Source organism: Megachile rotundata, unplaced genomic scaffold (genome assembly GCF_050947335.1).
Source record: "Megachile rotundata isolate GNS110a unplaced genomic scaffold, iyMegRotu1 scaffold0190, whole genome shotgun sequence".
NCBI classification, from domain to species: Eukaryota; Metazoa; Arthropoda; class Insecta; order Hymenoptera; family Megachilidae; genus Megachile; species Megachile rotundata.
In genome coordinates, this window is record NW_027473487.1 from 98,272 (window position 1) to 110,000 (window position 11,729).

At 45.1% G+C, this 11,729-nt stretch overlaps 1 protein-coding gene across 1 annotated transcript; it reads left to right on the plus strand.

Moving 5' to 3' along the window:
- Positions 1-538: 538 nt before the first annotated feature.
- Positions 539-2,921, plus strand: LOC143266305 (uncharacterized). Its single transcript, XM_076541842.1, has 2 exons — positions 539-2,035; positions 2,117-2,921. The coding sequence occupies exons 1-2, from the start codon at positions 2,030-2,032 to the stop codon at positions 2,495-2,497; spliced, it is 387 nt and encodes a 128-aa protein (XP_076397957.1). The 5' UTR covers positions 539-2,029; the 3' UTR covers positions 2,498-2,921.
- The last annotated feature ends 8,808 nt before the right edge of the window (positions 2,922-11,729 follow it).

Here is an 11,729-nt window from a genome sequence, read left to right on the forward strand (position 1 = left end):
CGGTATAGTCGGTTCGGTGAAACGATGACCGACAACCTATACTAAGAACGATTAAAACCAATAGAATAACGTATTGCTAGAACATTTATACATATTTGGCAGGTTCGGATTCGTAAATAACAAAATTATTCAGAATTTTTCGTTCCGCATAGTCGGTTCGGTGTACCGATGATGTGACGTCGGGCCTCCGACGTTGACATAGAACATAAGACATGTATGTAGCCATACAATATATGATATGAATGTAACCGTAGAATATAAGACATGTATGTAGCCATAGAATATAAGATATGAATGTAACCATAGAGTGTAAGACATGTATGTAACCTTAGCCGTAAGATAGTAAGCAAGTAGCGTAGGAACCGCTCGACATTCCTTTCCCACAAGATAAGTCCTTTCCTCGAACTCAATCCCATAAACATCCTCCCGATAATCCAACTCATAAACATCCTCCAGCCAAATTAATCATGATACCCTTATCGACAGCAAACCACAACATCCTCTCACGACAACTCCCGTATCTCATCTTATAAACATCCTCTTACATCAGCCAGAACCTTCTAGAACATCCTTATCGACACCTAGCCATAACATCCTCTTACATCAGCCAGAACCTTCTAGAACAATTTCCTTTGTCCTCAACCACTATAAAACCCAGACCATTCCTTATCATACAGAACCAGTCGGCGCCAGTCCGCCCTAGTCTGCATACCGGTAACCTCAGTGCTAGGTAATCCTGCCTGAGGCCCGTCCAGTCATACAATACCACATCAGCCCAGCCTGATTCCTCGGGAGTCGTAATCGACTACCCATTTCGTCGAGCGGATAAACGTAAGAATATATCATAAAGGAACATTGTCCATATCTACATATACATATATAATCAAGGATTTATTGAAGAATATAACATTATATAATTATAACTGTTGTCCACTATCTTCAAATACCTGCACGATTCGTATCATACTATTGCAACCTCCTGACTCGCGTGATAAATCACACGAGACGAGCTTAATAGCCACAGCGAGGACATAGAGATACTTCAACGACAGCTGCTTCCACGGGACCCAGGGCCACGACGTAAGCCAGCGAGCTACGCTAACCCGAAAGCTGAGGAAAATAGTTAGAAGTTATAGCCAGCGAGGCAAGTGAAACCGTACATTATTTCACTGGACACCCCTGGCCGTAACAAAATTGGTGACAGCGGTGGGATTGACTCAGCACCGTGGAGAGATAGCTGCCTACGTGACATTCAGCGAGCCAAGATTACGAAGCGTGTGAAAGAACAAAGCGGACAAGGAGGTCTCGAGATAAGGAGCGCGCCAGACGTAAGACGACACCGGCCGGACGCTCGACCGTACCGAGCGGGAGATAAGCGCGCCGCATTCCTGAGCGCGCCCGTTCCCACGACGCGCCGGGTCTCACGCCAGCGCGGGTGACGCATCCACTGCCGCTGCAGTAACGCGCTCATTCAGTCACGCTCCTTCGTACAGTTAAGACGTCGAGTTCGCGCTACAGAGTTTTTCGACAAGAGCAGATCTCTAACGTTCTTGACCTTGCAAGCGGTACGTGCGCTTCAATAGCTGTACTACCTCTTGCCTGGAAGAGGCTTAGGGCATTCTGTCTACAAGATTCGCCAGTTTTCCGCAGATATTTGTGTCACACTTGCGCGTAAAAGCGAAGGTGTTGCCACGGTATCAAAAGAGACTGCGAATTCTTCGCGCTACAGAGTTTTTCGACAGGAGCAGATCCTTAACGTTCTCAACCTTGCAAGCGGTACGTGCGCTGCATAGCTGTACTGCCTCTTGCCTGGAAGAGACTTGGGGAATTCTGTCTACAGGATTCGTTAGGTTTTCCGTAGATATTCGTGTCGCACTTGCGCGTAAAAGCGAAGGTGTTGCCACGGTATTGAAAGAGACTGCGAATTCTTCGCGTACAGTATAGTGAATAGCCAATTACGAGCCGACGATCGCTGTTGGTAACCCGATTTTTGCGCGTTCAAACGCTGCGGAATACGCTAGCCAACAGCATGCCGGTAAGTCATTGAGACTGAGTACAGGAATTGTACTTTTCTTTCGTAAGTAATAAGATTTTCGTAATCGTCATTTGAAAATAGGGGAAAAAGAAGCGTGGCTGCCGTGCGGGCCGCCGAGAAAAGGCGAGGAAGCTCAAGCTCCTCGAAGAGAAGTTTCTACGACAAGTGTTTAAACCGGAAATTGTGACTTTGGACAGTGAATCGGACACTGAGACGTTATCACGCGAAGTACCGTTACTCAGCTACGACGTTTTGGACACAAGAAGTGCCATAAAAGTGCGTAACCACAGGGAAGTTCCAGACAAAGTGTTGGTGGACTTTTTCCGGGCGTTTCGCGGAAACAATTGGTCGTGTCCGCCTTCGGTAGACGAATTCTGCCAACAACATGCCGTCGCAACCGGCTGGGACGCAGAAGACGACGCCGATGGAACTCCGTTCGAGGCAAACGGAACCAATGAGTGAGGACGAAATGGCCATGGTACAGAAGCAACAAATTGAAAAAGAGAGGCGCCTTCGAGAGGAGGCCCGAATGCTTGATAGCGAGAGACGAGAATTGGAAGAAGCTCGCCTGCGGAACGAAGCACTGTTAGCCAGAATCCGGAAAGCTGAACAGAGCCAAGGGGCAATACCGAAGAAAAGAGACATTCCCGAGGAACTACCCACGGAGATGGAAGTGCCAAGTGTTGCCGTCGTCAGTGAATCCATCGGCTACACTCTTAACGAAGCAGTAAAAATGGTGCCCGTTTTCAATGGTTCCTCGCCGACGTTATTAACATTCACACGGGCGTGCAAAAGAGCCAGGCAGTTAATTCCCGCTCACGCCGAGGGAACTCTGGTCAAACTCATCATTGGACACTTGAGTGGGCACGCCGCCGCTGCTGTGGAGGACGAGATCTACACCGTCGCCGAGCTGTGCAACACCCTCAAGGACATCTTTGGACCACAGCGCACCGTCGACTACTACCGCGGCGAATTAGCGAGCATCTACATGAAGAACGGTGAGCACGTTCTAGATTTCATAACCCGAGTAAAAGACTTGCGTGACGCGATCCTCGATTGCGACCGAGGCGCGCCTGACATTGACGAAATCAACAATTTCGCGAAAGGGTGCTTTATCGATGGGTTGATGTCACCCATGCGTTTAGAAGTAAAATCGGTCGCGGCCGAACCGTTAAAATGTGTATTTCGAGAAGCAATCTCAGCGTTCAAGAGATTAGAGTTAGAAAAGTCGAGACAGGGCCGTACCGAAACGCGCCGTGTGAATTTCGAACAGCGCGACGGAACTCCCGACTGGCGATTGGGTAGAGACTTTAGAAGAAGCGAATCTCCGCGTCGCGTTGATTTCGGAAGGCGTGAGCAAAACTCGGAATGGCGCGAACGCCGTTTTGGCAGTCCACCGCGTCGCGACGCATGGAAACCAACATCGCCCGTTCCGCCGCGAAATTACCAGGCGAATCGGGGATTCACGCGATATCCCCGCGGAGATGACAGAAGAGACCCGCCGTTGCCCGACAGATTCTGCCGATATTGCAATATTCCGGGTCACGATCTGCACGAATGCAGAAAACGTCAATACAACGAACGAATGCGAAATTCGGGAAACGAGCAAGCCCTCCCGCCCGCGACGAACAAAGGACGGGAGGGCCCAAGCACGAAAACAGTGCACGCGGTTACATTGGACCACGCGGAGTCAGCTGTGTCGATTGCTGGGGAGGGACAACAGACCCCCAAATCAGAATAAGCGCGCCGGAGTTAAAATCAATATCAGTCATGATGGTCGACACTGGTGCCGCACCGAATTTAATAAAACTCGGCGCTCTGAAACCTCACACGGAAATAAACGCCAAGGAGGAAACAAAATTTTTCGGAGTCACATCGGACACTATCACGACCCTTGGCACAACAAACGTTACGTTATTCGGGGAACGATTCGAATTCTACGTAGTCCCCGATTCCTTCCCTATACCCCAGCACGGAATACTGGGACGCCCTTTCCTGGAAAACGCCGATGTTTTGATGAGGAGCCGATGCGTCCGGTGGAGGAACTTAATCCTGCCATTCGACCGGATCAAACCCGATTCTAGGCCAGCACGCCTAAGGGAGATGTTCGGTAAAGTAGAGTTAGATGAAACGTTTGAGCTGGCCGCCGAGCACGACGGTAGCCGCACTCGAGAAATCGGTCGTACTCTTCCCATACATTCAGACGCGACGGAACTAGGCGCAACAAGTTCACGCGGTCAGTCCCCATTGCCAACAACGTCCGCGCAAATACCAGATTGGGATGATAGAATTAACGACTCCGACACGGACTTATCGGAGTTTGAGACCGAACAGAATAATAACCACGCCACGCGGGAAAATACGAGCGCCCGCGAGGGCACCCAGTACACCCCACACGAATTAGTATTTGGCGACCCCGCGCGCGTCCCTACGGCAGATACAATGTTGGTCGAGACAACTAACGAGTCGTACAATCAATACCTGCGAGATTTACAAACTAAGGTGACACAGGTTGTGAGTGATGCGCGTAAGAATCTTATGGATGCAAAAGAAAAATCCAAACGACACTACGATCGCCGTATGCATGTAGAAAGTTTTAAAGTTGGAGAATGGGTTATGCTATTGAATGATTTGCGCCGCGATAAATTCGACGATGAGTACCTTGGACCGTATGAAATCCGGTGGGTATTCCCGAACGGAAATGTAAAAATAGTTGTGAAGGGACGAATGAAAATTGTGCATGCGAACCGCTTGAAGAAGTTCAAACCCGCCCCCATCGCGTCGGTATTCACGGCCCACACGTCACCCCCACTCCCGACGACGAACGACAGAAGGAAAAACCCCAGGTCTACAAGGAGCCATTCGTCATTAATCCAGCGAACAAAGCACTTCATCATGTGGGCTCTAATACTGCTAATCACCATCCACCAAGCATCAGGATTGATTGGCTACGATTGCAGCGGACCAACACTCAACATCTCCACCTTCTCCATCGTCGATCAGCTGGACTGTTCTCCCCAAAGCATTGAGCCATTAACAGAATTAAAGGACATACAATTACTACAATTGGGTGACTTCAACGAGACTCCAGTCATCCAATGCCGATTGGAAATAGACCGGACCATTTATTACTGTGGAATGCATTCACACGTGTCAGTGGTACATAACGGACTACAGCAGTACATATTTTCTACGACACATGAGACCTGTCGGAACCTACAAGTAACCGGAACCATAGCGATCACGCCATCAGTACAAGTCACAGGAATTCAGCCGAATTCGACTAGCCACGTTAGCCTGACAATCGCCGGGAGGATCGATACCCAAGGAACCTGTTCAGGGACAACGTATGCAGACCCATATGGATCCTGGACAGACGTGGTGGTTCAGGCATCAGTTACAGTATCCATCAAAAATTACGTAACACCGGTTAAACTGGATACAAACCAAGTGATTCTCCGATCGGGACAACGCTGCTCGCTGCAGGCGGGAAGCTGCTTGGACGCCGAAGATGGTTACACCTATTGGGAACCGGTGCCCAGCGATTCCTGCCATTTCAACCACTATGACGTCCTCTACGAAGGGCGAGCAGACAAGATAACATCCCGAGAGCAGCAAACACCCACTGTTTATGTGGTTACAGCAGAGGACACAACATTTGCACTAACGAAAACGCACGAAATAACGCTTTGTGGATACCGGCTCATGAAGACGGAACATCCAAAATTATTTATCGTCGAAACAGCGTCCGACGGGAAGTTCAAGGCAAAAACTCGAACACCCGTCAACAACCTTGACATTTTCACGTATGTCAACTCGAAATTCGTATACGTGGAGCGGCACATCAAGAATCAACTACTGCAATTATACAATGACGTCCTCGAACAAAAGTGCAATCTGGAAAGACAGATAATAAGGAACGCTCTCACCTTAATGCACACATCACCGGAGGAAGTAGCCTACGCAATAACCAAGGCACCGGGACACATGGCCGTTTCATCAGGAGAGGCTATACACGTCATACAGTGCATACCCGTCGCCTGCCAAGTAAGGAAAACGGAGGAGTGCTTTGACGAGTTGCCAGTAAAATATAAAAACGAATCTCGGTTTCTCACCCCGAAAAACCACATTCTCACCGCCGCGGGAACCAGGAGAGAGTGCAACTCGCTGATGCCAACCATGTATAAACTGAACGGAGCCTGGTACCGTCTCACACCGGGCCTGACGGAAACAATTCCACCTCAGGCTTTACAATCCATCACCAGATCAACTTGGAAATACGTGGACCCACACAATCTGGCAAATGGAGGCATATACTCAGCCGAAGATCTGAATAAACTGAAAAATCATATTATGTTCCCGATCGAAAAAGCCTCGGTGATCAGCTCGATTGCCCAAGGCGCCACGGGAAGGCAATTCACCACAGGTAGCGTACAAATATCAAACCTACTGGATGCTGCATCAATAGAGAAAATAGCAAAGTCCGCTGGAGAAAGGATATGGTTCACCTTCGTCAAATTCGGGTCGTTCAGCGCGGGCCTCATTGGCATATACCTTAGTATCCGCATTGCAAAACTCATCATCAACTCAATCCTGAACGGAATCGCCCTACACGCAGCCTACGGCTGGAGACTACACCTGCTGGTCGCCGTTTGGAGCTCCATGACACATTTCTTCCTGTTCCTGAAACGGAAAAACGAGGAAAAGCTGAACCTGCCGGACGACGCCGTGGAATGTGTTCCCCAAGAAAAAGAACATTTAAACCCCCAATCAAGCGACAACGTAGAAGAAGTGACAAGTGCTCCCCTTTGCCCCTCCTTAATAGAGACATATAAACTCAAATAAGTGAAGTCCCCAAAAGCCCCAATAAACTCTGCGAGTGCGAGAAACACCAGGGAAGCCAATTTTTCCTCCGTAAAAATTGACTTTTCCTAGGGGGGGAGGTGTGACGTCGGGCCTCCGACGTTGACATAGAATATAGGACACGCATATAGCCATAGAACGTAAGATATGAATATAAGAGTATGTAGCCATAGAATATAAGATATGAATGTAACCGTAGAATATAAGACGCGTATGTAGCCTTAGCATATAAGATATGAATGTAACCATAGAGCGTAAGACACGTATGTAATCCTAACTATAAGATATTATTCACGCCACAGTTAATCACATAGAGATAAGGAAACAAGTAGCGTAGGAACCGCTCGACATTCCTTTCCCACAAGATAAGTCCCTTCCTCGAACTCAATCTCATAAACATCCTCCCGATAATCCAACTCATAAACATCCTTCAGCCAAATTAATCATGATACCCTTATCGACAGCAAACCACAACATCCTCTCACGACAACTCCCGTATCTCATCTTATAAACATCCTTCAAGATAAACCAACCATAACATCCTCTTACATCAGCCAGAACCTTCTAGAACAATTTCCTTTGTCCTCAACCACTATAAAACCCAGACCATTCCTTATCATACAGAACCAGTCGGCGCCAGTCCGCCCTAGTCTGCATACCGGTAACCTCAGTGCTAGGTAATCCTGCCTGAGGCCCGTCCAGTCATACAATACCACATCAGCCCAGCCTGATTCCTCGGGAGTCGTAATCGACTACCCATTTCGTCGAGCGGATAAACGTAAGAATATATCATAAAGGAACATTGTCCATATCTACATATACATATATAATCAAGGATTTATTGAAGAATATAACATTATATAATTATAACTGTTGTCCACTATCTTCAAATACCTGCACGATTCGTATCATACTATTGCAACCTCCTGACTCGCGTGATAAATCACACGAGACGAGCTTAATAGCCACAGCGAGGACATAGAGATACTTCAACGACAGCTGCTTCCACGGGACCCAGGGCCACGACGTAAGCCAGCGAGCTACGCTAACCCGAAAGCTGAGGAAAATAGTTAGAAGTTATAGCCAGCGAGGCAAGTGAAACCGTACATTATTTCACTGGACACCCCTGGCCGTAACATCCGAGCACGACCAAGTCCATCCGGTATAGTCGGTTCGGTGAAACGATGACCGACAACCTATACTAAGAACGATTAAAACCAATAGAATAACGTATTGCTAGAACATTTATACATATTTGGCAGGTTCGGATTCGTAAATAACAAAATTATTCAGAATTTTTCGTTCCGCATAGTCGGTTCGGTGTACCGATGATGTGACGTCGGGCCTCCGACGTTGACATAGAACATAAGACATGTATGTAGCCATACAATATATGATATGAATGTAACCGTAGAATATAAGACATGTATGTAGCCATAGAATATAAGATATGAATGTAACCATAGAGTGTAAGACATGTATGTAACCTTAGCCGTAAGATAGTAAGCAAGTAGCGTAGGAACCGCTCGACATTCCTTTCCCACAAGATAAGTCCTTTCCTCGAACTCAATCCCATAAACATCCTCCCGATAATCCAACTCATAAACATCCTCCAGCCAAATTAATCATGATACCCTTATCAACAGCAAACCACAACATCCTCTCACGACAACTCCCGTATCTCGTCTTATAAACATCCTTCAAGATAAACTAACCATAACATCCTCTTACATCAGCCAGAACCTTCTAGAACATCCTTAACGACACCTAGCCATAACATCCTCTTACATCAGCCAGAACCTTCTAGAACGATTTCCTTTGTCCTCAACCACTATAAAACCCAGATCATTCCTTATCATCTAGAACCAGTCGGCGCCAGTCCGCCCTAGTCTGCATACCGGTAACCTCAGTGCTAGGTAATCCTGCCTGAGGCCCGTCCAGTCATCCAGTATCACATCAGCCCAGCCTGATTCCTCGGGAGTCGTAATCGACTACCCATTTCGTCGAGCGGATAAGCGTAAGAGTATACCATAAAGGAACATTGTCCATATCTACATATACATATATAATCAAGGATTTATTGGAGAATATATCATTATATAATTATAATTGTTGTCCACTATCTTCAAATACCTGCACGATTCGTATCATACTATTGCAACCTCCGAACTCGCGTGATAAATCACACGAGACGAGCTTAATAGCCACGACGAGGACATAGAGATACTTCAACGACAGCTGCTTCCACGGGACCCAGGGCCACGACGTAAGCCAGCGAGCTACGCTAACCCGAAAGCTGAGCAAAATAATTAGAAGTTATAGCCAGCGAGGCAAGTGAAACCGTACATTATTTCACTGGACACCCCTGGCCGTAACAATGACCGACAACCTATATCAATAAAATAATTTTCAGAAAAAAAATACACCGACTTCGAAATGCACTAAAAAGTATAAAATAATTTCTATTTTCCAATGAAGTAATTTCTATTGCTTTGAATCATACAATTACGTCACAGATATGAATTAAACCTATTTACTCATTAGGTAGTATATTAAATACATTTCAACCTTTTCGGAGGCGGCGCAAAATTAAAAGATTTTTTTGAACATGTCAACCTTTGGACAGCCGAACATAGGCAAAGCTTGTATAGCTATTTTTTTTTCTATACACATAATTCGACAGCACGCCGCGAAGTAGGTGTTAGTGCGTATAGAATGTAACTATGGTCTATCTAGCCCTTTGCGGACGGGACGGTTCGAAGTGAACCGTGGGGCCGAGCTCCTGCCGCGATAGTCATTAAAAACTGCCGGCGTATATTTCTGCCTAAACGCGGTTTTCGTTCATAGCATTCCAAGTCATATTCTGGACATATTATATATACATGCACAGATTTACGTGCACGAACACATGTACGCGTTTCTCGGCTCAATCAACTGTTTTCGCCAAACGCAAGTATGAGTTCTTCGGCCAATTTGATGATTTACGCAGAACGCATATATGCGGCGGTAGTCCGCAAAGGGCTATATTCATAGAGTATGCGACGGAAAGACTCGACCGCCGCATATACTATAAAGCCAGAGCCCATCTGTCGCAAATTTGGTAATTCCCGCGTCATGGGCTCCGTTTATAGGTTCTTAGATCCATGGCTTCTACACGCGAACGAAGTCGATTCAATTTCATTTATATCAGAAACGTTGATCAAATGAAGATGCAGACATTACATTTACGTATATTACCAGGTATATCTATAATGGTTCGTATTCTTTCTCGGGATTTATTAATTTCCAATACGCCATACCACAATCAACTGGTTATTGGCAGTAACGTTTACTGAGGTATTTTTAATTTTGCGCCGCCTCCGAAAAAGTTGAAATGTATTTAATATACTACCTAATGAGTAAATAGGTTTAATTCATATCTGTGACGTAATTGTATGATTCAGAGAAATAGAAATTACTTCATTAGGAAATAGAAATTATTTTATACTTTTTAGTGCATGTCGAAGTCGGTGTATTTTTTTTCCGAAAATTATTTTATTTAACGCTTTTTAGTGGAATGGGGAGAATTGTATAGGATACTGTGAGACAGTTCTTCCAGGCTTTTTTTGACTGCGTAAATGCCATGAGCATAATTAAGTAAAAGACAACATGGATATTCGTTTTTCAACTTTTTTTGCAACAATAATCCTTTGCAACTAAAAAATGAAAAAATTTTTGATAATAGTATCAATGGGGAGTTAGACTCCACAAGATGCGAAAAGCTTTGTTCCGATCGGACCACCCACCTAGGAAAAACCACCGAACAAGCATAGAAAAAATAATCCTTTGCAACTAAAAAATAAAAAAAATGTTTGTTAGAACGGTAGGGAGACTGTACCAAGCAATGGGAATAATACACCAACGTCAACGTGAACTCATCTTGCTGCATAAGTTGCGCGTCAAAGCGGCAAAGCTTAGTTAGTGTTTTGGTACAGTGCATTGTAATTGCCCTTCCTTGTCTTTCCCGTGCATAGCACGGGGCGTTCCACTATTAATAATAACAATAGTTATTCGCTAATATCACGAAAACTAGAGCTTACCGCCAATTATGCATAAGGAAAAACTCGTTTAGAATCATGCTACTAATAACGTATTAGAAGGACATACAAATCGTTCGAAGTTGGCTTCAAAAGTTAACAACAATTTCTGTAATATCTCGAAAACAAAAGCTTTCCGTCAATTTCGCAAGAGGAAAAAGTTGTCCAGAACCACGCCCCTAACAACATATTCAAAGGACATTAAAATCGTTCGAAGTTGATTTCAAAAGTTAATAACAATTTTTTTCGCTAATATCTCGAAAACTAAACATTTCCGCGAAATTTTTATATGAATAAAATTGCACAGAATCATGTCCGCAATAAGATATTGAAAGCGCACTAAAATCGAGAAAAGTTTATTTTAAAAGTTGCCGGTTTTTCTGCAATAACAACACTTTGCAATTAAAAAATGAAAAATTTTTTGATAATGGTACCAATAGGGAGTCAGCACCTTCCATATGCAAAAGGTATCATTCCGATCGGTCCATCCAGCTAGGCGCAATGCGCGAACATACATAGAAAAAAGAAAAAAGTTGCCGGTTTTTTTGCAATAACAACACTTTGCAATTAAAAAATGAAAAATTTTTTGATAATGGTACCAATGGGGAGTCAGCACCTTCCATATGCAAAAGGTTTCATTCCGATCGGTCCACCCAGTTAGGCGTAATCGGCGAACATACATAGGAAAAAAAAAGAAAAAAAAAATATACTGATCGAATTGAGTAACCTCCTCCTTTTTCGAAGTCGGTTAAAAA